We start from the raw sequence: 27,665 nt of genomic DNA, 5'->3' as shown, positions 1-27,665 counted from the left end.
GGCGCGCTCGGTGCGCTCTCGGATCACCCCGACTACCCTTAACTTTAAAAAGGCCAGCTTTTCTCAGCACTCCTCCGCAACGCCGATTGAGAACCGAGGGTCTGGAGAAGCGCCGGCCGGGAAACCCTGGCGGGAAAGGGGCGCTTCTCGCCCAAAGCGAGCCGTAACTTTTGAGCCGGAGAAAGGAAGAGACTAGCGCGCCGGTGCTCTGGCTGGGGAGACAAAAAGGAGAAACAGAGAGAGAGGTTACCGGAGCTCCGCCACGCCGGATCTCTCTTCCCTGCCGTCGGGCTTCGGGGCGTCTGACTTCAGAGCCGGAGCAGATCCGCCAGGAGCCAAGGAAGCCGCGCCGTTTCGCAGCTCTTTTAAGTGGCGAAGTTGCCGTCCGGGCTGAGCCTCGACAAGGACCAGGCGGCGGGATTTCTGGGGCAAGGTGGGTGGGTGGGTGGGCTCCCGGTTGAGTGGCGAGGAGCCATTTTGAGCGCCGTTGCGACGAACCTCGAGGCAAGCAAGCAAGCATCTGCCGCCAACTTTTTCAGGTGGGCGAGAAGTTCCGTCTCCCCCGCGCCGGAGGGGGAGCCTTCTCCCACCCACCCACCCCGCTTTTTTCCAGGCTTAGCCCCGGCTGCTGATGGACGAGGCCGGATGAGCAGCTCAGGGGGGTGGATGGATTTTGTAGCCCTTCGGCCGTCCTCCCTGCTTCCCGAGCCTCGGAGATGCGCCGTTTGCCGGGGGCCGCCTGGCTGTCGTGGATCTGGCTGCTGGCGCTCGCGACGGCGGGCTGGGAGCTGCATCTCCTTTGCGGGGACGGCGGCGACGGCAACCCGGGCCGCTTGCTCTTGGACCTGTCGCTGGGGCCGGAGTGGCTCTCCGCTCTCGACGAGACTCGGACGGCCCGTCAGTTGAGAGACGCCGTCGAAGCGACGAGCGGGGGATTGCTGCGGACGACGGCGGCGCCGGTGGAGTGCGCGGGCTTGAGAAGAAATCCGCTGCCCCTCCATTTGCTCCTGGCTTCTCCGGCCGGCGGCGTCCTGCTCTCGCTCCGCCTGCCTGTTTACCTGCACGGCTGGGGCTCCCCTGGCCGATCCCCCCACGTTGCCACCCTGCCTCCTCGCCTGGCCGTTTTCCCAGCTCTTCCCCTCGGGCCGCGTTTGGCTTCCCTGCTGTGCTTCTCCCCTCCCTCTTCTAGGCAGCAGGTGCTTCCCAAAGCGGGGGAGAGAAAGGCGGGATCCCTGCTCTGGGCTCTCATGACCCTGACAAGCTTCCCACGGTGCATCTGCCCCAACGGTCAACCTTTGGGGCACGTTGGGGAGAAAGCACTAGATTCCCATCTTCCCCAAGGGAGCGGCCCCCTGCAGCTCCTTTGTCACTTGAAGAGGACCCGACAGAGCGTTCTGATAGAGCTGGGGAGGCCTAGGCACTGGGGAGTGAAAGAGCCATTTGGGGATAAACTAGAGGTGAATAGAAGCAGGCAAGAGGCCTCCCCACAATTGGAGAACCAGAGTGGTATCAGTTGGGATTCTGGGCCTCGAGGACCTCGGAGGATGAGGAGTGTGAATAGCCCACCTCAGTTCAAATTGCCCAATTACCAAGTTTCAATTGCCGAGAACCAGCCTGCAGGTACGGCGGTCATCACCCTGGAAGCCCATGACCCAGATGAAGGGGAGGCAGGCCGCTTAACCTATTCCATGGAGGCCTTTTTTGACAAAAGATCCAATGATTATTTCTCTGTTGATTCTAAGACCGGAGCAATAGTTACCACCCATCAGCTGGATCGAGAGACAAAAGATACCCACGTGCTTCAGGTAACTGCAACGGATCATGGGTCTCCACGGCATCGCTCGGCAGTCACCTTCCTGACTGTGACTGTAAGTGACACCAATGATCATGATCCCGTGTTTGAACAGCCAGAGTATCGAGAGAACATTAGAGAGAACCTGGAGGTAGGTTATGAGGTGCTAACAATTCGTGCCACAGATGAGGATGCTCCAGACAATGCTAATTTGCTGTATCGTATGCTAGAACCAGGCTCTGCAGAAGGAATTTTTCAGATTGATCCATATTCTGGTGTTGTGAGAACTTCTGCCACTGTGGATAGAGAGGAAGTCTCAGAGTACCATCTTGTGGTCGAAGCCAACGACCAGGGGAAAGACCCTGGTCCACGAAGTGCCACAGTTACAGTACATATCACCGTGGAAGATGAGAATGACAACTCCCCACAATTCAGTGAGAAACGCTACTTGGTTCAAATAGCAGAGAATACTCCAATCAACAGCCAGGTATTACAGGTAAAAGCCACTGACCGAGACCGTGGCAACAATGCCCAGGTCCATTATAGCATTGTCAGTGGCAACTTGAAAGGCCAGTTTTATATCCATTCTTTCTCTGGCTCTATTGACTTGATCAATCCCCTGGACTATGAGACCATTCGAGAGTACACCCTCAGGATCAAGGCACAGGATGGAGGAAGGCCTCCACAGATCAATTCAAGCGGGATGGTGTCCATCCAAGTGTTAGATGTCAATGACAATGCCCCTATTTTTGTGAGCACCCCCTTTCAAGCCACAGTGCTAGAAAATGTCCCCATAGGATATTCAGTGTTACACATCCAGGCAGTAGATGCTGACGCTGGGGACAACGCTCGTCTGGAATACAAACTCTTTGAGCTCCCCCATCTTCCTGCATTGGCATCCACAGATGGGAGTACTGTGTTTCCATTCCAGATCAACAATAGCACAGGTTGGATTACAGTGTCAACTGAGCTTGACCGAGAGACTATCGAGAATTACCATTTTGGGGTGGAGGCCAGAGATCAGGGAGTGCCTGTCATGTCTTCCTCTGCCAGCGTATCTATCACTGTCCTCGATGTCAATGACAACAGTCCTACTTTCACTGAAAAAGTGTATCAGCTCAGGCTGAATGAGGATGCAGCAGTAGGCAGCAGCGTCTTGACCCTGACTGCAATGGACAAAGATGTCAACAGTGTAGTAACCTACCAGATCATGAGTGGCAACACAAGGAATCGCTTTGCCATTACTAGTCAGAGTGGTGGTGGTCTGATTACTCTGGCCTTGCCCCTTGATTATAAGCAGGAAAGGCAGTATGTATTGACTGTCACTGCTTCAGATGGAACTCTGTTTGACACAGTGCAAGTCTTCATCAATGTCACAGATGCCAATACACACCGACCAGTTTTCCAAAGTTCACACTATACCGTGAGTGTCAGTGAGGACAAGCCCATTGGAACATCCATTGTAACAATCAGCGCCACTGATGAAGATACTGGAGAGAACGCAAGAATTACTTACATCTTGGAAGACAACATCCCTCAGTTCCGCATTGATCCTGACACAGGAACAATCACTACCTTGATGGAATTAGACTATGAGGACCAAGCTTCTTACACATTAGCCATCACCGCCCAGGACAATGGGATCCCCCAGAAATCCGATACCACCTATGTGGAGATCCTCATTCTAGATGCCAATGACAATGCTCCTCGTTTTCTTCGAGATCGGTATCTGGGCTCTGTTTTTGAAGATGTACCCTTGTCCCACAGTGTTTTGCAGGTGTCCGCTGTAGACCGTGACTCAGGTCCCAATGGCCGCCTTGTTTATACTTTCCAGGGCGGGGATGATGGCGATGGAGATTTTTACATTGAAGCCACATCAGGGGTGATACGGACATTGCGCAAGCTGGATCGTGAAAACGTGGCTGTCTACAGCTTGCGTGCTTTTGCTGTGGATAGGGGTAGCCCACCTCTCAAGGCATCTGTTGACATCCAGGTTACTGTATTGGATATCAATGATAATCCCCCTGTTTTTGAACAAGATGAATTTGACATCTTTATTGAAGAGAACAGTCCTGTTGGTTCAATTGTGGCCAGGATTAGTGCAGTTGATCCTGATGAAGGAACCAATGCACAGATCATGTATCAGATAGTAGAGGGGAATATTCCTGAGGTCTTCCAGCTTGACCTTCTTAATGGTGACCTTACAGCCCTGATGGATCTGGATTATGAGAGCCAGACAGAGTATGTAATTGTGGTACAAGCCACCTCAGCCCCACTTGTAAGCCGAGCTACTGTCCACATACGCCTCCTAGATCAAAATGACAACCCTCCTGTGTTGCATGACTTTCAGATTCTGTTTAACAATTATGTCACCAACAAATCTAATAGCTTTCCTTCTGGAGTGATTGGCAAGATCCCTGCCCATGATCCCGATATATCTGACCAACTTGACTATACCTTTATCCAGGGCAATGAATTAAACCTGTTGGTTTTGGATTCTGTTACTGGAGAACTCAAACTCAGCCGAGATTTGGACAACAACAGACCCCTTGAAGCCATAATGAAAGTGTCAGTTTCTGGTGAGTGTATATCTTTTGGAGTTTGTGATGTCAGATAATGGTAATTGCACTCCATTTATTTATTGGACTGACAACATAGGCAAATGGGAACTTTATGCATTTTGATTTTTAATTTTCAGTGCTGGCTGGGCAATTCTGGGAGTTAGTTCATGGGTCTTAAGGTTGCTGAGGTTCTTTACTGATGTAATTTGGTAAGAAAGCTAAAAGCAGACAAGAAAAACTTCACATTTGTTGAACAAAATCTTGCTTTGTTTTGATACTAACTCTTTAGGAAGATTTAGCCAGTCATATTGTGATCCACAGAAACTTGGATAATATAAGCTAAATCAAGGTATAACGATGCTATGTATTTCTGCTGGTGAGCTGTTGCCTATGTTTAAATTATTCAAATGTTGAACATATATTAAAAATAAGCTAATAATAAGTCAATAATAAGCAGGATCCTTCGAAGTCAGCTGTAGTTTCGGTTCCCATACCTTCAGAGCTTAATCCCAAGTGTAGTTGCACTAGTAGTAGTATTAGGAAATTTGTCTTCATTCAGATGAGTACTAACTGCCTATGTTGGATGATTCCTTATAATTATAATGAATATGTCTGTAGGAGCAAATGCTCATTAAATACCTTTCTTGTGAGACCACAATGATGTATAATATATCCATCTAGAATATTTATATAATTATTTTACATGCTTAGCATTTTAAGCCCAAACTTCATTAATGTAAATGCAGAAGATGGCAACAATAGTATTAATAACCCTAAAACAAACCAGCAGCAGAAGACTTGGCAGAATTCCTGTCTTTTGTATATCCATTGTCATTTTTTTCCAGACACATTTTAGTAGGAGGGCAAATTCCATAGCATCCTGTTTGATGATTAACATAATAGATTTTGCCTAGCCAAGATAAATCTGAGTGCATTTACAGTGTTAACAAGGATTAGTTTGATATTGTTGTTGGTGTAGGAAGAACATTGTATCACCATCTGTAAAGTAGGGGGGGGGGGAGAAAGATTTCCACGTACCCATTAATATGGTGCTCCAAAAATATGCAGGGCATATTTTGGCTCTAAGAGGTAATATTCTGGGGGATGTAATTTTTATGGACAAAAGTTATGCATGTAAAAGCAGTTTTACAATCCCTCCCCTGAAATTAAAGGAATTTAGGCTGGATTTTATCTTCTAATATATTTATTTTGGCATGAATTTTCATAGGCAAGACTGGCTCCATCCATTGTATTCGACTCTGAAGAGTTTAAAGAGTTAGAGAGATTGTGTTGAGTCTGACTAAACGGCTTTAATGCTATTTGAATGCTATTTGAATGCTATTTCATTACTGTATTATTTTGTAAGCAACTTTGAAAAAATATTAAGAAATTAAGAATTGTAGAAACAATCTCATTAATTATAGTACATGTCTAGTTGCTGCCTGCAAGAATTAGTTGCACATCAGGTAGCTTGTTTTAAACAAAATTTACATTGGATCTTATTGAGCAAGACAATTCATATGTATCCAGGTTTTGTTTTCTAACATAAACTAATAAATTCTACTGGTGATTGCTAATCATCCTATGTTGAAATGGCTTTAAAATATTCAAATAGTATAGATTTACATCTGAAAACACGTAAAGCATTTTGTAGGGAATAATCTGCTCTTGCATTAGGACTGTCATTCAAACTGTCCCATTGATCTTTATAATTATAGCATCAGTGTGGCCAGGTCTAGCCTTTTGCAGTTTCATTCTTCTGTTTTTTTTGCAAGCCTCCCAACCAGCTGCAGCTCTTGTTGACCTCTTAAGCCTCACTGTGAACTGTATCTTGTTAGGGATGCTTTTCACTCCCAATAGTCTTTTTGCTTTTGTGTGAAATGGCTTCAGCGTGTGTATTAAATTTGGAAGATGTTTTTCCTTGCCCCCTTTGTGCTGAAATGTTACTCAAATTAGTCTGATTCTGTCAGCACTTAATTAGAATGTAGTGCCAAGAAGAGAAGTCAAGTCAGTGCAACAGTAGTGTGTTCTATCATGTTGACACAACTAGTGCTAACGCTCACTGTTAGGCCTACCATAAATAATAATACTCACTGTTAAAATCTATTATTACTTTATTCAACTTATTCTTTCTTTATTTCATTAGATTTAGATGCCACTTAAAATTACTCTGGGCGCTTTACAATTTAAACAAAAGAAAAAATATTCCATATGCAATATGGGGGGAAAAATCAACATCTGTCAAGACAATACACTAAGTATACTTGATAAATGATTATGATTTCATTCAGACCTTTACCAGTAATTAATTGTAATTAATGTACTCATTACTTCTGTGTTAGGTAGAGATTTCCAGAGATAATATTTGAATTGACTTGATTATCTTAGCTGGTAGTGACTTGTTTTTGGATTATGCCTATAGTCATAATCAAGCTGAATCAACTGATAACAGTATAATAATATCTAATGTTGAAAGATAAAAGTCATGTCATAAAACAAACCTCAAAATGTACTACATGGGTTGATAAAGTTCAACACAGAAGGAAAAGAGAATTTAAGTTTGGATTTTCACTATAATAATTCTAGAGATTCCAGTGGATAGGTGTAAACAGGTTGGATATATTTAATATTTTTTTGAAAAATGAATTTAACATATTAATGTTTCAAATACAATTGTGGTGTGTTTATTGTTTAACATACGTGCTTAAAAATAATTGGCTTCAAGTATGTTGTTTCTACTGTATAGGTAGGACTTCTCTGGGGAACTAAGCTGTGAATCTAAACAACCCTTCATTCAGACCGAAATTAAAGCTCTTTCAAATATGATAATAACTGCCTTGTTTGAAGGAACAAAATGCAATACATAATTACTTGCTTCAGATACTAATGTGCCTATATCAAAATGAACATAGCAACATATATAGAACATGGAGCGTCAGTCCTCTTCCTAATGCCAGAAAAATCTTATTACCCTGTCATTTTGGTCCAGTATCTTCAGAAATGATACTTTTTTAGCTGCTGGGCTAATTCAAAAGTTTGGTAAAAGCTACCATAGTGACTAATTAGGGAACAACAGTTTTCTAGAAAGTACCACTAACATTCTACTGTCTGTACAGCTATGCAAAGCAGACATTTTTGAAAAAAGATGATTCTGAAAGGTGATATTAATTGCATAGAATTCTCCTTCCTTCCTTCCTTCCTTCCTTCCTTCCTTCCTTCCTTCCTTCCTTCCTTCCTTCCTTCCTTCCTTCTTATTTAAAAAAAATAAGGTAAACTATAGAAAACAAGGTAGGAACTCTGTACCTTTATCAAGTAATGGGTCACTGAGTGTGATTGTTTTCTTTTAAATCTTATCAGCAAAGTTATACACAGGGCTATTTTGTATACATTTGGAAATTTATAGTGGTATAAGCATTATTTTTTACTGTAAATATATTACAGTGTATATTGATTTTATTGCTTCTGTGCAATTTTAACTCTAGTTGGTTTTTACTTCTTAATTTTAAGAGCCATGGTGGTACAATGGTTAGAATGCAGTATTGCAGGCTAACTCACTGCTCACTCCAGAAGTTCAATTCTGACCAGCTCAAGGTTGACTCAGCCTTCCATCCTTCCGAGGTCGGTAATATGAGGACCCAGATTGTTGGGGGCAATATGCTGACTCTGTAAACCGCTTAGAGAGGGCTGTAAAGCATTGTGAAGCAGTATATAAGTTTAAGTACTATTACTATTAACAGCGGCTGGATCAAGCCCTGATCCTGGGGTGGCATGATCTGTAGTAGAATTTTGAAAGTGGTATTATAAGTGATAAAGAAAGTGTTACGTATCTACTTTATTTGACAGATAATCTCTTTTTAATTAGAGTAATGCATGGGGAAAAGTATGATGTCTACTATTTGCAGCAGAAACAGTTTATGCTACTGTAGAAAACCCAAACTGAACTTTATGAATATGACTGGAAATTGATTAAACAGATATTTCAACATCATCCATAAAATAATATAACACAAAGATAAATGTAAGAGCTGTATTGTGTTTGCATACATGGGAACTTATGTCAGATACAAATTTAGACATCAGTCAATCCAAAGAAGATATTCAAAGTCCTATTTTACAGTGGCTTCAGAACTGGGTGTCTTTTCTACTAGAACAGGTTTTCTGGAAGCAATTTTGCATCCAATCTATACTTTAAAAGCCTGGTTTCTATGCAAATTAGTGGTGGTTGAATTTGAATACTTAGTGAATTGCTCTCTGAATACCATTGTAATGTGAAACAACTTAGTTAAGTATATAAACTTTTCAAAAATGGATTAATATGGACTGAGATAAGACTTGATGCTTTCCTATTAGCCCTGTTCATACACATGTGGATATCTCCCATATGTATATATAATTGTACTGATTTTTTTCTTTATAACTGAGGTCTTGCTTTATTTAAGATCTTACAATTGCAGGTGCTGTCTCATAGAGGTGCTGACTTTTGTTAGAATTATGCAGAGTAAGCTGTTCTTTACTGAACTTTCTACCTACTTTTGCAAAGGCTTATTTCAATATTTGGCTGTTACCTTTTCGCACAGGAAAGAAAGAGCTGCTTAGACATGAACTGTCTTGGTAGCCTCGTCTCCGTCGCTAGGGAATTAAATTCCATTAATGTAAAATGTTGCTATCTTGATATCCCTTTAGGTCAGACAATTATCTGATTGTCATTTTCTATTGAAAAAGGATATAATTTATTCTGATTATGAATCATTTGTTTTAATATGATTGTTCGATAACATTGTCCTCCATACAGAAAGAAGCACTCATTTATCATCTGCCATATACAGTACTAAATATAGTAAGAAATACATATTTAATGAATTCTGAAATGTGATGGGGTTCAGTGTCTGTAATGTGTTAGTTTAAGGATAATTTGAATTACAGAGTGACTTGGCCTACAGCAGCGATTCTGTGATCTTGGATTCATGAGAATTCTAGGAAACCACTATTGCCTGTATAAGAAAAGATTTTCTTCTTAAATGAATTCTACTAAATTGAATTCCACTATGGAGAATTCTTAAGTATCGAGTGTATGTTCCTAATAGCGAGAAAAGGAAATTGTGCTTTATGAACAAAAGAAACTTGAATTCCATTCAAAATCCTTAGAATTCATAATGTTCTTACTGTGGATAAAATGTGTGCTGTTGTGTCTCCTTGTTCTTGTCTAGAAATGTTGCCTTTTTAAACATGATGTTTCATTAGGTTCCCTTGGTTATGAAAACTATATTTAGATGTATTCTGGGGGAGTAATCTGATTCGCAAAACCAATATTATTAACTGTTATTTATTGAGGACATTGCTGAGGATTTAATTCAGTAGAGGCGAGGCAAGGCAAAGCGATTTTAGATTAGTGGAATGTTTAGATATTCCTGTGTCATGTAAGATGTTATGGTATACCTTTTCATATTGGCTAGAAAAGATATTGATAAATGAACGCCTTTTCTGGAGTTACTTGTATGATACTGATAAATTGGCTGTGTGTTTGAGAGAGAGTGTGTGTTTCAATGTTGCTGATTTGATTGCATTGTATAGTATCTGTTCAAGTATCCATGTGTTGAAGTCCTACTGAAAATAATCCAATTCATGTGCAATAGAATTGTACATTTTTTCCTGTGATTCTTTTCCAACTTTTCAATTCCACCATTAAAACTATTGGAGCTTAGTTCTATACATATACAGGTGTTAATTTGTGCCGTGGCTATATATCTTTACATTTTGAGAACTCCATGATCTGTACGTATGTTCAGGACTGCTGGATAAAAGTGCTGATAGCAGCAGTAAAGGTTTTAACAGGCAGTTACTATTTATCCACATAGAAGAGAAGCCAATGATTCCTGTAAGACTATGCATATTCTGACATTTATATGCACAATATAAAGGAGGGGAGGAACCTGCCAAGTAAATTTATGCAATATTCAAAATATCATGGCTTCCACTCCTTTTTCTGCCAATTTATTTGAGAAAGAAAAACTTTTCATGTTGAACTATATTCAAATTAAACCAGCATTTTCAATTAAACTAAAAAATTAATCAAGTAGATCTCAACATTTATTTTCAAAGCATTTGCTTGTTCACGTTTTATTAATTCGGTTGCTCTGAGAGTAGCCTATTCAAGGACAGTGAATGTGTGTAACTAATCTTGTTAACGTGGTAAAATTATAATGATGTACTTGGTCACTTAAAAAGGCAAGCACTAAATAGCAGTGACATGGAAAGTGAGGTCTCTCTCACTGCTGACATATGTAATTATAAACATACAAGTCTTATCATCTACAAAGCATGTGATGGGGAGCCAAATTGTTTTCAGCACTGTTTGGGAAAGCCTGATAGATCCCCTTGGTATAGTTTTGAAACTGCAGAGAGCAGTTGAGAAACTGTCCAGAATACTTCAGCAGTAGACTTAGGTGGATCTATCAGTGAATAACAGCTGACCAAGTGGATAGTTTTGGTGTTCTATGAAAACTGCTATGTAAGTAGAGTCCCATAACTGTTATCTAGCTGTCTTGATAAAGGGAGGAAATGAATGAAATAAATCTTGACACTGGAAGAAATGTGTGAATAGGTGTGGTGTTGACTTTTCACTTCATTTAAAATCTGTTCTGCATAAATAAAATCACTTTCAGTTCCAATGAAAAGGAAGGCTTATATCAGCATTAAGATATATGGCTGCAACATGAAAGGTTCCTGCCAACCTGAGAAGATAAAAGAAAACTGAATGATAGATTTATAAACGTTATCTGATAAATATGTGTTTGCATGGATCTATGTATGTATACTTACATTAAATTAAAAAAAATTTGTACCAGTTAAAAGATTAAATGGCATCAACATAGGTATACATACATACATACATACATACATTGATGCCATTTAATCTTTTAACTGGTATAAATTTTTAATTTAGAGAAAAAAAGGGGAAAAAATCAATGGGAGTAACCATTAGTATTAAAACGTTTAATGCATATGGAATATACATTAATAGCCAAGTATTTTGTGTGTGTGTGCATGCGTGGAATAAAATATGTATTGATAGTAAGGTGATCCAGATGTTTTTTTCCTATTAACTTATCTTTTCTCATGAGTGGATATCATTTCCTCATTATTTTAATAATTGTATTATCACCTGAGCTTTTATTGGAAATTTCTAAAGCATCAGGTTCTTTGCAGTATAGTTATCCTCCTCTGTTAAAGCAAAATTGTTTCACTTACCTTCTGAGCTCTGTTACTCTGCAAACAAAAGACCATCTACCTTTTTATCCTAATTTAAACTTTGAGAGCGAGTTATACAACCTGACTAAAGTCACTGTGAGATGCTAAAGTGTTAAATGTCTATCTCACAATGATCCTTATTAATGAATTTGAATAGTTGTCAATAACTGCATTAGTATTGGTCACAGAAAACACTTGAAGCCACACTCCATAATGGTTATTATTCAGGGACTCATCAGAACTTGCTTTCTGCCTAATTTACTATTTATAGCAATAAAATAAACAATTATTTGAAAGAAAAAATCGAATAGCTTTATTCAAGGTTTGTTACAGAGTGAAAAAGAGGGTCTTTTTCTACTGCTAATCCCTGTGTCTTGTGTCTGACTAGAAAGCTTTACCATTTGTTCAATTATTAAATTTAATGATGAGGCAGCTTATTTTTATTTTATATTTAGTGAAGCAGCTTGCCTCGTTAGATATTGGGACTGTAGACTGAAATCTATTTTTCAGTGGGCCTTTATTATTTCTTTAGGAATTATAGAAATGTTGAAGTCAGTGACAAAATGTCCTGTATAATCCCCCCCATACGCACACTTTTTAAATATTGGTATATGTGATGTCTGATATAACCCTATGCATTCTTTCTTGTTGTGATTGGTTTTGTGCAATATGAGGTTTATTGGGCATATGAAGACGAGCATAAAAATTTGATATTGTGGGTGATGCTATTGGGTACTACTATAATATTGCAAAATATTCAGGGATTTTTGAGGAAAGATTTTTTTTAAAACTTTAGGAAACTAACCTTTAGGGTTTAAGCAGGGCTGCTAGATCAACTGTGGAATTCTTGAGGCAAGATAAAGCATTTGAATAATTTTATCTTACTATCAGTAAATGGTTTAGCCTCAGTGCCTTTGTTTGTTGTGGTAATTCTTTCATTACAGATAGCATCATTTCTTCTGATGTGGTGTAAATGACTGGCTTATTGTTCCTGCTCTGTGTTGTCAGAAGAGACCATAACTTTTGAAAGTCCCAGCTTAGGGCCTCCAGGGCTAGTTAAGTGGCAGCATTTCCTGTTGTGCCTGATTTTAAAATCTTACCTCAGGCCTAATTATTATATGATACAATAAACATTTCTGGAAATATTTGTAATAGCTTTTTAATAAATTGATATGACTTGTAATGTTGGAAGATGCTTTTTTGGTGAATAATATTATTCTATTATAATAATATCCTGTTATATTATTCTGATGGATAATAGGCGTGCAGTGTTTCTTTCCCTGGAATTTTAGAAGATTGTGCAAACTTTAACAGTAAATCAATAAAGTATATAGTGATATTCAGAGAAATTGGAGAAAAAATATTGTAGAGTTATGCTTAAATGTGAGATTTTTAACAGAAACATGAAATAAGTTAATTCTGAATTGTATGATTGGATCACGTTGCATTCTATTTATAATCACGTGAAGATATCAGTCTGTAATTGAGTGGGAAAATATTAACATCAGAAAATAATTAATTCCTGAGTGACAGTTAATTCCTGAGTGACAATCCTCTCACGCAAAGATGGATAAATGTCATTAGCAAGCAATGAAAGTGTGCATCAGCTTAATAAGATCTCCCAGTAATATGTTTTACATTGTGATCATAGCATTTGTCCCATGATATGTTGTTACAGTTTGAAAGGTTTTACAGTAATATTTTTGCTGTCCTTGGTAAGCTGCTCAAAGCTGTTAAGGTGATGGGCAATATATAAAATGTAAATAATTGTCTGCCAAGTGCATCACTGATAGATCTGTGAGTGTAGCAAACTGGTTCATTTGTCTATTAAACTTAGTCTGGTGATATCCGAGCTGCAAAAATCCAGACAGATGCAGAAAACTCTTTGCTGATGTCTAGCACAGTGTTTGTCAACAACTTAAAGATGTGTGGACTTCATTTCCCAGAATTCCTTAACTAGCATGTATCTTAAAGCTGTTGAGGTTGAGAGACATTGGTCTAGGAGTTTCTTGGATTTTTGCAATCCAAATTGCAATACAATTACCTAGCTTCCAGTATTATTGTTCTTGTTTCAGCGCACAGCAAGAAGGAATTGAAGGCTGATACACTCTCAAACTGAGAACCTAAACTACGTTTGCTACTTAATCAAGGTCAAAGATCAAAGCTTTTTAAAATTTGCAGTACTGTAGAGCAATGAATTTTTTTACGGTAAGCTACCTGCCAGGAAGAAGGGCCCCCAGTTTGAGGATATATGGAACATTTATTCTTTGCTTTGATGCCTTGTTTCAACAACCAATCTTTGTCAGCCTTGCCTACTGCAGATCACGATAGTCTGAGCTCTAAGCTTCATTAAAACTCTAGAGTAATTCAATCGTTTTGGGAAAGCAAGATACTTAATAATTGAAGGACACGAACAAAGCAATCTTTTTCCATCCTTTGGAGCTTACGTTGCATTTTTTAAAAACTTAACTGAAATTTTATCCTATTTCATTTGATTCTTTTAACAGCTTACAGATTAGATTTTTTTTTTCGTTATGTGGTTACCATCTCCAAACTTCCCATTGTCAAATTGCACCAAGAGGAAAACAAGCTTTCTGTATTTGTGTCGGACTTTAAAATATTATTAAAAATAAAGACAAATGGAGAAGTTTTAATACTACTTATTTTAATAAAGATAAGGTTTTATGTAGAATCTCCAGGATCTTGAGGACATCGAGCTTTGAAAGGACGTTTGTAGATAAATAATGAAATTAAAATAGAACATATAGATCACAGTTGGGAAGAGGCAACAAGTGGTAACAAGATATGGATGAAACAATACAAATGTGATAAGGATGCTATAGATTTTGAAAGCTGGACTCCTTCCCACTTTACTCTTAGATTTTTGTACTTGAGTTCTCACATAGGAGTGGCAGTCATGCTCTGATAGTCACATTGAAGAAGAAAGATGGGGGAGAGGGGGAGAATAATAAATCTATCTGAGATTAGAGGAGACTTTTAAAGAAGGCCTTTTATTTTTCAAACATTTTCAAGTGCAGCGTGAATTCCTGGTTTTAAGTTAATACCTCATTCCACCTTGTGGTATTTATATTAGCTGATGAGTAAACTTCCTTCTTTTATTTTCCAAAGAAATGGGTGTGTCATGCTGATAGGTAAATAACAGAATAATCTACTGTATGTTAGTATGTTTTGTGATTGGGGTTCACTTATTTCTGTTGCAACAGGCTGTGGAGATTTAGGCTGCCTTTCTGATTACAAAAAATGTGTCTGACTGGAAAGCCTACAAAAGTATGACTTTAAAGGCAAAAGTAATCAAAGCTGCGATGGCACAAACTGACTCATGCATTAATAATACTTACAGGAAATTATTCTTAAAGTATGTGTGCTTATACGGTACATGTGTATACATGTGAATGAGTGTATATAGGCTAGTTGATTAATGATTTTGTTGTATTAAATTAGCCTCCAAGCACTGACACATTAGAATTTTGTGATACGAAAAAAGGGCTTGGTTTCAGTCCTAAATACCTACTTATAAAATCAAATGAAAAAACTTTCATTCATTGGCTTGGTTCAGCATTAGTGTAAATGACCTCTTTTAACTTGACGATGTCCACGTATATCCACTTCAGCTCATATAATCCATTCATTAATTATGCTGCTGGGGATAACGAGTTTTGAAATCTGGACAACATCAGCTTCAGAAGTACTAGCAGGAAATCACTGGGATGTGGAAACTCTTCCTTTTCTTACTTTTCATTTCCCCAAAGATACATTAGGATTGTGCAGTTTCACAGGAAGTGGGTGGCCATAAAATTGAAGTAATAAAATAATAAACTTGAATGCAAAAGGAGCTAGTTTCTAAGTACATGAAGGCATCTGTTGGCAATTCTTTAAAGTCATTGTATCTTTTTACAGAATACTCAATTTCTATATGCAGGTACAGTGCAAGGAAGGACATGTTTGGCTTAAGGAGTTGCTGACAGTGTTAATCTTCATAAGGGTAGCTAAACTGATGATCCACTCCCTAAAATAGAATCTGTGTTAAAAGAAATGAAGGAAATCCAAACATTTGTATCCTTGCTGCTCAATATGAGGAGGATTGTGATGGTTTGCAATAGAGGAAGGTTCTCCAGTATATGTAATGGGAAAATGGAGCTCCCAAAATATTTTAAAATGCCTAATGATTGGAAAAGGTAGTTTGAAGGAGTAATATCTTGCAGGCATTGTTGCCATCTAGACAGACATGTTCAGACAACTGGTGTGAAGGAAACTGAAACATATTTTGGGATCTTCAAAACAATATGAGATGAAGAAGTCAAGTCTGAGAGGGAATTATAACTAGGAGTGAGAAATCCTGTCCTTTCCTCCACCAAGTCTTGAAGCCCTGCAGACCAAATTTCTGCCACTATTGGAATGGTGTGAAGTGAAACTTTAAGCTATGTTTCCGTGGTATTATCCTGCCTGCCTATCAGATGTATTTTGCAATAAAGCTGATGTCCCATAGTTGGCGCCCTTGGACAGCTTCATTGAGCAGGCCCATCTGATACTTTGTTTTATGATGACAGTCATTTGTAAATGAGGAAGCGTCCATCCCATAATAATCAAAGCATCTGCACCATGCTCTCACAAACAGATTGTAGAAATCTGTGTTAAATGTTGTATTTAAGCCACTGTTAAAATACTCCTATAGCATATTCTGAAATAATTATTGATTGGAGTGAAAAGTGCTCGGTGGGGGGGGGGAATAACAATTCAGGTTGATTGAGTCTTTGCTTAAGGAATGCCAGTTTTGTTACTTGACAAATGACTAATCTTATATGGAATTCTCAAAGAAAGTTTGTCTTAAACTAAACTGTATTAATTCCTTGTAAGAAGGCCTGTATCTCAACAAACTCTTTCTAGAACAGTAGTATGAATAATTAAAGATGTGCACAGGGAGACGATTTAGCTTTTCCTGCCAAAATGAGAAAAAATATTATTTAACAAGGCCCAGAGAGGGAATCCTATCACTATAAAACAGGATTGTCCAACCTTGGCAACTTTTAAGACTTTGTGGGCTTCCAGAATTCCTCAAACACCCCTGTTGTAAAAGTTTCTTCATCTCCAAAGCAGTTCACTGGAAAAACTTTACTAAAAAGAATCAATTCAAAATCTCAATCTGTCATCTTACATGTTCTAATTGCAAGAGCTCTCCAAAACTTCAGTCAAAAAAACAAATTCTTGCTTCTTCTTTTTTTACTAATATTATCATGGTTGTATGTCTCCTTCACAATCCAGTAATACCCTTTTCAAATTTGATTTTTCTCTTTAGTTCCTGAAGAGTATCTTGTAGCTAAAAAATTTTATCAGTGCTAAGAATGCTAAAACAGTCAAAGCTACCCATAACTCATTTCTGTTTTCAATTTTTTGCAGAGATATGATGTGAGTTAAGTCATAAGTAGAATTATTGGCGAGCATAAACTCACTTTAAAATAATAGGACTTGGTTTTAAATACTCTGCAGAATATTGTTCCAACAGAAATGGATCATATTTTTTTCTCTCAACTCTTTATCAGTTGGAGAGTCTTGGTTCTGTTGCAAGATGATGGTTAGTTTTTTTTTAAAATAGTGTTTATTCTAATGTAATTGTTTTAATTTGCAATTCTAAATGTACAAGAATAAGATCCCATTAAAACACTCAAGCTTCTTTATAAATGCATATGCTTACTCTATTACAGAACTGAGATCTGCTGTTGGGAACATTATTTAGTTTTGTTTTATTATGCTACAAAGTTACAAAGATAGTTAAAGAGAATACCAGTTTTAAAGTAGATTAATAATTATATGCTTACTCTTTTTGAATCATTTGTTTGGGTGATTCCTTCATAATTCAGGATCATTTTCAGCTTGTAAATCTGGACTTTTGACATGATCAGCCATGGTATCCTTCTGGATAACTTGATGAGTTAAGGTCTTGGATCCTTTGTTTTACAGTAATTTCATCCTTTCTGTTGGAACATATCCAAAAGGGACTGCTTTGGGTGACTGCTTCTGGATACCTAATGCACTAATCTGTTGTGTCCCCAATACTATTGAATTTCCACATTAAACTGCTGGACGTCATTACTATATTGGAATGGGATGTCACTTCACCCTAATTTGTTTTTCTTGTGAACCAAGGAAGCAATTGTTTGAATATTGTATAAATTCAGTAGAGTCCAGAATGAGGGAAAACAAACTGAAATTGAATCCAGACAAGATGGAGATACTACTGGGATTCAGGACTTCAAATTCAACTTATTTTAGACAGGTTATTTTTTCCTGGAAAGAACAAGTTTGCAATATGTAAGTATTCCCTAAACCTCTTTGTATTCTCAAATATTCTTTGTTAGAGCCACCACCTAGGAATCCAGTTGGTCATTGAATTCATAGATGGTGGCTATAACAAAAGAGTATTTTTATACAATTATGCCTGCCCTGGATCAATTCACCTTCATGATCCATCTGGATTTGATCCTTGGCTATATCCCAATTTGATTACTATATTCTATCTGTATCTATCCATGAAAAGTATCCTGAAGTTAAGCTAATGCAAAATGTGGCAGCTGGGTTGCTAATCATTGCTAATCATATGGGGATTATGTGGTGTGTGTACTAAAGATCTATATTAGCTGCCTATTCTTTACTAGACACAACTTGAAAATGTTTCCATTACCTGTTAAAGCCATAAATAGCTTAGAATCTGTTAAGATCAACAGGAGAAGCCTTTACTTTACTTTCTAAAGTGTTGGAGAGGGCTTTCTTCTACAATTTTAATATGACTAGTGTTTATTGTAATTTATTGTTTATAGTTTTGATTTTATTTATAGAATATTGTTAGCTTTTTTGATTAGTTAGCACAGGGGTGTCAAACTTAATTTCATTGAGGGCCGCATCAGCATTGCGGTTGCCCTCAGGGGGCCGGGTAGGTGTGGCCTGGGTGGGCGTGGCCTACTGGGTGGGCGTGGCTAGAGTGCATATGGGCTACTGGGTGGGCATGGCCAGCTCTACATTGTTCGCATTAAGGGTGCCTATGGGGGCCTGGGCAGGTGTGGGACAGATCTGAGGATCTCTGGCAGGAGGAGGGTCTCTGGGCCAGGGCCAAGGCAGTGGGGGCCGCTCTCTCACTGTTTCCAGGATGGCTTCGCGGGCCGCATGAAACCACTTTGCGGGCCGGATCCGGCCCCCAGGCCTTGTGTTTGACATGTCTGAGTTAGCAGATGGGGTATACATATTTAAAAAATATCACCACATAAAAACTAAACTTTGTGTAGCTATTACATAGTCTCAGAAAAGTATCTTCCTTTCGTTCCTTACTGGATAAGAATAATTTTCAGAGCAACATTTTTATTTTTGCTTGTTTACTTAGCATGATTCAATTCTTTCTCTAATTGATATATAGTAACTAATATAACAATAGCAATAGCACTTAGACTTATATACCACTTCACAGTGCTTTACAGCCCTGTCCAAGCAGTTTATAAAGTCAGCATATTGCCCTCAACAATCTGGGTCTTCATTTTACCTTCTGTAACTTGTCTGATGTAAGTACATAAGTCACAGCATTTGTGCGATATCCCCATGCGTATAATTGTCATTTGCTTCCTGGTTGCCAATCCCATGGATACTAAGGATTTTGGACTTAAAGAAATTATTTTAATTCAAAAATATTTTTATAACTAAAAATTAAATACTGGTGTATTGTACAGGTCAGTATTTAATGCAATCTCAGCTTCTTCAAAAACAAATTTCATTTTAATCAGTAGAGCCCATTTCCAGGTACATATATGTTAATGGTTAAGAATTTTTTTTTTAGTGTGGCAGTGACAGTAACATATATTTGAGAACTTTTCCTATAGATAAAAATAATCCTTTGTGGAAATTTTTGCTCATGTTTTCTGAGATTTCACTTTTTTAAAAAAAATCCACTCTGTCATTACTTTTTATAAGGTAACCATGATTGTCTCAGCATTAACATTACATTCAAAGTTTTGCATTTTGCCAAATAAGAAATCTCATAGATTCGCTTCTCTTAATAAATGCCTGGAGACCATTTTGGCAGAATCTTGTAACATGCTCTTTTTCAAGAAAGAATTGCTTGGGCTAGAAAAAGCGTTGGCGCGCGAAATAGGTGTTGTCATGGTGACTGAAACCTACACTTAGTTATCCCTCAAGAAAAGTAAGCTGCAAGGCACATGTTTGTTGTGGGCTTTTGAAAGTAAGGGACCCTTTAAATTGAAGAGCCCATTTCATTGTCCCAATGCAGATTTCTGTCACTTGCAGGAGAATAGATCTCTAGAGTATGGTTTGTGTATCAATGCTTATTTTAATCACTTTTCAAACAGAAATGTTTAATGACAATGAAAGTCCCCCTTTTTTTAGTTCTGTGAGCCTCTGATTCTGAGGGATTGAGCTTCAGATCGCAGCTTGGTTTCCTAGAGTTACAGAGGGAGCTCTTAAAAGCTAGCATAGAGCCTTGAATAGCAATGATAAGCTTGAAAAGCACAGCTTGGGAAATCTCCTGGGAAGAGATTTTTCATCATTTATGTAATAGTGCTGCCTAACTGGGGATGTGTCTGCTTCTACCCCACTATGTGTGAAACAATTGTACTGAGGGTTTTTTTTGTTGTTTTTTTTTGGTACATGTACATTGAAGAAATGCCATTATGGAGAACTGGATTCTTAATTGTGTTCCTTTATTGTGTTTCATAAGACTTTGTAACTGCTTTTCGTACTATGAGAATGTCTACTATTTTTATTAGATTCAGGTCCTAACTTTGTGACAGTAGGTAATGATGGCATATACAGTATAGTGCTCCCTCTTCCTGTTTCTTCACTTCAAAAAAATGAGATAAGATAGGTGAGGCTGAGAGAATGTAACTGACTTCAAGGTCATCTGATAATGACCAATGGTAGACAAGAACCAACATTTCTCTGTTGTTAGTCTACATCTTAACTACTAAAGCAAACATTAGCAGACTACAACCCAAAAGTCAAATCTGGCCCTCAATCTAAGAATCAGCTGATGAGAGGGTAGCATATTTCATCAGCTGAGCTGCCAAGGCCAGGGCTGAGGGCCTTGGCATTCTGGCCAGGAATAATGGCCTATCAGTGGCCTCTTTGCTAGCAGGCTGGTCCATTGGCTGCCACTCTCCTTGGCTTGCAGACCTACTAACTGTGCTTGCAGAAAAAGTGTCAGCCCTCTGAGGTAGTCCAGACAAGAAGCCAAACCATGAGCAATAAAACTACCTTTATTATAAAGTTTCAGTAACAGAATCTTGCAAGTCTGAACATGCTTCTCTCCTCTTTTGCCTTTATTTTCCAGAGAAATAGAGAGTGTCCCTTTTGAGATTCTCCCCATGCTCCCATTGTTTCTGTGGGTTGAGATACTTCTTGTATGACAGCTGTCTTGGCTGTGGCTCCTCCTCCTGTCTCCTAGGTTATTCTCACATCCCATAAAGGAGGGATGGAATGAGGCCCTTTATAGGAAAAAAAATGCTGATCCTTGTATTAAAGCTTATTGTGTTTTTATGGGATCTTTCCCCAGTATAATGTAAAAAGCTTCTTTCAGTTAAAAAGTGTCTGTGATGGACATTATCAGCACTGAGTATCTTTAGGCCACAATCTGGGATGTCGAGAATTGTCCTCCAATCAGTTTCATGAAACAGTTCTTAGATAGGTCCCATAACACTCCAAACCAACATCCTGCGTGCCACAAGGTTTGGTGATGCAGGCAGCTAGAATTCTAATGTAGGCTGTTATTCCAGGGCAGACAAAGATTCCTGTTCACATTTCATCCTGACCAACATTATTAGCAACCTAGCAGTACATGCAAATCATTACATCATAAATGAATACTGAATCAGTGCCTGTACATATGCTAGTTTGAGCCAGTGTTTTTCAGACATGGCAACTTTTAAGATCTGTGGACTTCAGCTCCCAGATCTTCAATGCTGGGAGTTGAAGTCTTAAAATTACCAAATTTGAAAAACTGCCATAAAGCAACATAGTGCTTGGTTTTTAAAGGTAAAGGTAAAGGTTCCCCCGCACATGCGTGCTAGTCGTTTCCGACTCTAGGGGCCGGTGCTCATCTCCGTTTCAAAGCCGAAGAGCCAGCGCTCGTCCGAGGACGTCTCCGTGGTCATGTGGCCGGCATGACTAGACGCCAAAGGCACACGGAACGCTGTTACCTTCCCACCGTAGCGGTCCCTATTTTTCTACTTGCATTTTTACGTGCTTTCGAACTGCTAGGTTGGCAGAAGCTGGGACGAGTAACAGGCGCTCACTCTGTTACGCGGCACTCGGGATTTGACCCGCCAAACTGCCGACCTTCTGATCGACAAGCTCAGCGTTCTAACCCACTGAGCCACCGCGGTGGCTTGGTTTTTACAGAGCAGTTAAAACAATCTTATTCCAATGGACTTTTGACATGGAAGGTAGACCTTAATAGTGGATTTTTGTGGTTTTGATGCCTCCGATTGTTTTATATAGCATAATAGCATTAGACAAAACAGGGACAATATTCCCTCAGAGATCCAGCTGGCCCTGGCATTAAATACTTGGTTCTTTTGCCAGGCCTTACATCTGGGAGTGGTATGAGCCCTAGAGGCAGTTTTTTCTCAGCACTTTATTTGCTGGGTTTTTGGCTTATGCTTTTTATGCTTGTATTTTATGTGGTTTTTAAGAAAATCATTGTTTTTTCATATGCATCACCCTAAGTAGTGTGCTAAAGGATCAATTAATTGATTAAGTAAATAAATATTAAATGGTTGCTTGACTAGATATCTATCTATGGTAAATATTTTGACCAACTCTGCCACTGAATGCTTTGTATTCAGAGGATGAATGCTGAACGAGTCTGTTGCCCTGCATATCATGATCTTTTTTGTTTTACAGTTCAGACCAACTTTGCACACTTAAAAGTTGTGATCTAAGTTTCACTTTCTCTAGTATTTTGGTATTAGGAGAAGATACTATTTGTTTGTGGGAGTGCATTGTTCATCCTGTACTTTCTGTGTTTAAAACACAGCTGAGAATCTTATTTGTCAAATGTTAACTTAAAATGAATGTATACTCACATTAGTACTTCAAGTGTTATTTATTAAGAGGGAAAAAAATCAATTACTTGATAAGCGTGGCTGACTTTCTGCAGATAGTACTGAAAGCTTTCTCATCAAACACTATTTTCAACATTTGGACAGTAGAATAAAGATCTTAATGACTTTACATGGAAAGTCACAATCAATTTGCTCTTTCTCTAGTGCTTTGAAAAACCTTTCCATGCTGCAGTGTTTATGCCACTATTTGTGAGATTCTTTATAAATTCAAACAAGCAAACAAACAAATTTCGTGCAGTGTGGTGACCAGAGACCCTTGCATCTGGCTGTTTCCATTAGTGTCTTGCTCAGATGAGAAATGTTCAGAAATAATTCATATCCTATTGAAAGGATCATCCTGTGAGATATCAGATAAATTTATCTTAACGTAACATTTAAGCTATTGTAAGCAGCAGGTGTTCTGCCTGTATATAATGTAAACCGCCTGCATTCCTATATACTTTTGTCAGCCATCATTCTTTGCTTCCTTTTCTTTTCCCCTTAGCTTGTCTGGCATGTGGTAATTTGAACAAGCATTCAGAGAATATCATTGTTCCCCTTAGTTACTCATAAACAGGCTGGCTGGCAGAAGTGTGAAACTCAAAAAGACCAAGTCTTTCAGAGGACTCCCCTTGTTGCTGGGGCAACCAGAGAACTGGGCTGCATTTGTAAATGTGATCTTTGACCATTTTGGATGGATTTTCGCAGCTCTAAGGGACAGAAAATTCCAACAGGAGCAATGTATAAGGTTATCTGATACAAATCAGTGGAAAAAGACTCTTTCTGAGAACAGCACCTACATTTTTTCTGTGGCGAGAGAAAGTTTTCGCCTCTTACCTCACCATCTTTTTGAATGAGATTTTTGTATTGATAACTTGAACAACCATTTTAAAGGATAAAGAGTGCTCTTTGAACTGGTGAGCCAAATATCAAAAGTGTAGAGATGAAAAATTCTTTCTCTTACTTTTGCCGAGTACCCAGAAACATAATACAAGTGCTCCTATTGATATAAACGCGTGTACTCTTGCTGTGATAGGAACTATCAAGGCTTCTGTATAATTAACATATCAAATACCACGAATCTGAGAACTGTCTCTCATTCATTACATCCTGACTTGGCCCTCAGATAAATTTGATATGCGACGTGTAGTATGGAGGGAGTATACCGGTAACCAAGCTTGATTCCTATCTTCTTTCCTTGGTTTGGATAAAATTAAATGTTTGTAACATGAAATCGATAATCTGTACCATGTAACCAGTGTTTAAATAATCTAGAAAAGCTAACCATAGCCCCCACCACACAAATTCTGGAACAAACTTTATAAACAGACCAGCCAGCAACTTCTGTTTTTTGTTGCCTCTTCCCCTTTTCATGCTCCAGTCTGGAGATAGCAGCCAAAACAATGTGTTTTTTCCCCTAAAGATTACATCTGGAAAATGCAAACCCTGTTTGTCCTGATTACATGAACTGCCATTGTACCATTTCAATTTTTTTTCTTGAGCTTAGTGGGGTAAAACTGTACTGGAAATATGTATTCAGAAATTATTTTGGAGGAGTATTTAAACAAAACAATTCACTTTATAGATTAAAAAAAAGGTAAAGGTTCCCCCGCACATGCGTGCTAGTCGTTTCCAACTCTAGGGGCCGGTGCTCATCTCCGTTTCAAGGCCAAAGAGCCAGCGCTTGTCCGAGGATGTCTGCGTGGTCATGTGGCTGGCATGACTAGACGCCAAAGGCGCATGGAACACTGTTACCTTCCCACTGTAGTGGTCCCTATTTTTCTACTTGCATTTTTACGTGCTTTCGAACTGCTAGGTTGGCAGAAGCTGGGACGAGTAACAGGCGCTCACTCTGTTATGCGGCACTCGGGATTCGACCCGCCAAACTGCCGACCTTCTGATTGACAAGCTCAGCGTCCTAACCCACTGAGTGTTCCAAAACTGTCACAAAACAGGAGCAAGAGAAACAAATTACCCAAGCAGATGGAAGAAAGATGAGTAACTGAGAGATGCAAGCAAGTGGAGAAAGTTGTCAAGCCTCTGAGACTATCGCACAAGTATTTGACAATGCAAAGGACTTAACTATGATTTTGGAATATAAATCTGACACCATCAGTGCCTGTTATGAAGAAGGTTTAATTACAAGTTCCTCAATGCAATTAAAAGAAGTGTTGCAAGTAAATCTACAATCCTCAAGAGAACATGTTCGGGGTCGGTCACCACTTCAAAACTTGAATGGAATTTGACAATATTGACATATTTGTTTTAAAAATCATATTGGAGAATCTCTGGAAAAAAGAGTGTAGTTTATAATTATTTAATAGACATTTCAAAGAAGAAAAAGATTTTATTTTATGAGGACAAGCTGGAGGGAATGATTTAAATTTAATATCTTAATTGGAGTTAGGGTGGAATTTCTATTGGTTTGACATGTTTTAAAAGAAAGTTCCAATGCATTGTTTTGTGCTTATAAAGTCAGTTTGAAAATGGGTCATTTTTTTTTCATTTTCTTTTTTATACGTAATGATTGGGTATTTCATATAATTAGAAAATGGGTAAGAATACAAATAAAGAAGAAAAGTAAAAAGATTAAAAAACTTGAGAGTGTAGTGATTTTTGTTAATATAAATGACGATAGTTTCTTAATGTCTGTAAACCACTAGTGTCACCTTTGGAGAGATGGGCAGCATACAAGTTTGATAAAGAAATAGTTTAGAAAAATTAAGTGTAAACAGAAATATATCTCACAACCCACAACAGGGAAAAATGGATTTGATTAAGATGGCAGTGTAAACTGCTTTAAACAAAAGAGATTTTATTTGGTCTTGTTTCTATTGGGATATTATTATGGTTTTGTTGAAATAATAAAAAATGAAATTCAGAATTTAGTTTTAAGATTTAATAATTGTGTAGTTATAGAACTGGCTTGCAACAATCATAGGTAATGTGAAAAAGTTGAGATTATAACAGTATTTAGTCAATACCTTTTTCTTCTCTTGTTTTTAATTATGCGTCCCTTTTTCTTAATCTTCATTTTATTGTATTTTATGCTGTAATAAACCTTAAAGAAAAAAGCAAATAGTCATATGGTGATAATACCCTACTGCAGGGGTGTCAAACTGCCGCGGGCCAGATGCATCATCCGGAAGCTGCACCCACCCCATTGCCGGCAATGGCAAAACCGTCCCAATACGTTGCGCGATGTCACGTGACGTCACGAGTTTGACATGTCTGCCCTACTGCAAGGATGTTTGTTAATTTGTTTATTATTTCAAGGCTATCCAACTCCATAGCAACTCTGGGTGGCTTAGAGATAAAAGTTAAAGGAAATCAAAATATATCTAGAAAAAGAAGGAAGAGAGCTGACTGGAAGGGCAAACTCCAAAGGCCAAGCAGCCAATAACAAACTAAACCGGGTATTAAAAAGTTTGCAGGAAGTCAGAAGGATGGAACCAGTACAAAACTCAGGGGGGATATCATCCTATATTCCTGATAAGCTGGAAATATAGCACAATATCATTTTTTAAAACCTATAGCTTTTTATAATAGTTCTAACCATGATTGCAATTTGTAGTATAAAACCTCTATATAGGGTATGGGTTGTGGACACTCTGAAAGTTTAATGACTTACTTGAATCCAGAAGCTGGTGAAAGTCTAATGACTTACTTGAATCCAGAAGCTGGGAGAGACAAGTGTTTGGCTTTTCTGCATCAGTTGAGATTTGATCTCCATAAGATAAAAGCATAACAAATAACAAAAGTAGCTGCAAGATTGACAGCTTTACCTCTAAAGCGGCCAGAGCCTGTGGTTCTGGGGGTAATAGTTATAAGGAGCATGGTGCTTTATCAAGCAGAGCGGTTTTTATAGGGATATGAAACTGACTAGAAACTACAGTATTAAGTTTAGGTTCCCTGTTGAGGTTACTTGACCTCTTTTCCTAGTAATTAGGTTGGAATGAGCACTGTGTCTTCCATATGCCAAGGTGCTGAGAGTGGAGTGAAAAATAAGACAGCCAACAGAAAAACAGATTACTGTTAAGCTCTTGGGTTGCCAACATTTTTAAAGTTCAGTTTTGCTCTACTTCCAAAAAACTGGTAGAGAACCAGAAAAAAATGGGGATGGACAGGTCTGCAGTCAATCGGGAGGGGTTTTTAGGGGGGGGGAATGTTGTTGGCTATTTGTTTGGAACTACATTTATCTACCCAACACCCCCCCCTAAATTTCAGTTTACCCATTGGGCCCCTCCGAATTGCCAATAATAACAACAAGTAGTAGTTGATTGTAACTACTATTTGCACTGTTTGTTTATTTATAGTATAAATAATTTTATACAGTAGTAGTGTTATGCTAGGTGCTGAGTGTTCTACAATAAAATAGAAAAATAATCTCCTTGCCTACAGTTACTATAGTCATAATCTGTACTATCTATAGTGATTTTTTTAAAAAAAAAAACAACCACCCAAATAAGAAGCTACCAAGATGTTTTTTATCATGAAGTATTGAATCACTTATGAGGATAATTTTTTATTATAGAAATGAATCTTTCTTTATACAGTACTTCCAATTCAAAGAGTAAACAGTGTTTTAGAGTGAGCAGAAATGCTCAAGTAGTAGCAGTTGTTAATTTATTCTGGCCACAGTATTTTGAATGCAGTGGACTTTTTCATTATTTCATTTCTCCACCCAGAATCCTTCTATGTCTATTGCATCTGAAGTCCACCACATGGGAATTGAGTTTTCATATGCTGACAGCTTTCCTGCCTAGGCATTCAGTGGGAAAAAGTCCACAGCTTAGTTAGTGAAATATAAACAGTACAGTATCTAAAACTTACATGTACTATATATCCTTGATGCCAAAGAAGAAAACCATCTATAGTATTTGCCACTTCTAAATAGAATATTTCCTAGCAATTTTCATTAAAAGCATATTCTTATCAAAGAATGCC

At 38.4% G+C, this 27,665-nt stretch overlaps 1 protein-coding gene across 2 annotated transcripts in view; it reads left to right on the top strand.

Annotated features, from left to right (window-relative positions):
• Positions 1-519: 519 nt before the first annotated feature.
• The window catches only part of CELSR1 (cadherin EGF LAG seven-pass G-type receptor 1), a 167,798-nt gene continuing 140,652 nt past the window's right edge, over positions 520-27,665 (top strand). The window contains exon 1 of one of the 2 annotated variants that reach the window (XM_081330722.1): positions 520-4,371. In XM_081330722.1, coding sequence (XP_081186848.1) covers positions 717-4,371 — 3,655 coding nt within the window. In that variant the 5' untranslated portion in view covers positions 520-716. The remainder of the gene's footprint in view (positions 4,372-27,665) is intronic. The other variant, XM_081330723.1, reaches the window with a different exon arrangement.

Source organism: Vipera berus (genome assembly GCF_964194415.1).
Source record: "Vipera berus genome assembly, chromosome: 6".
NCBI lineage: Eukaryota > Metazoa > Chordata > Lepidosauria > Squamata > Viperidae > Vipera > Vipera berus.
The sequence above is the reverse complement of the archived record's forward strand: the minus strand, read 5'-3'. Positions and strand labels throughout refer to the sequence as shown.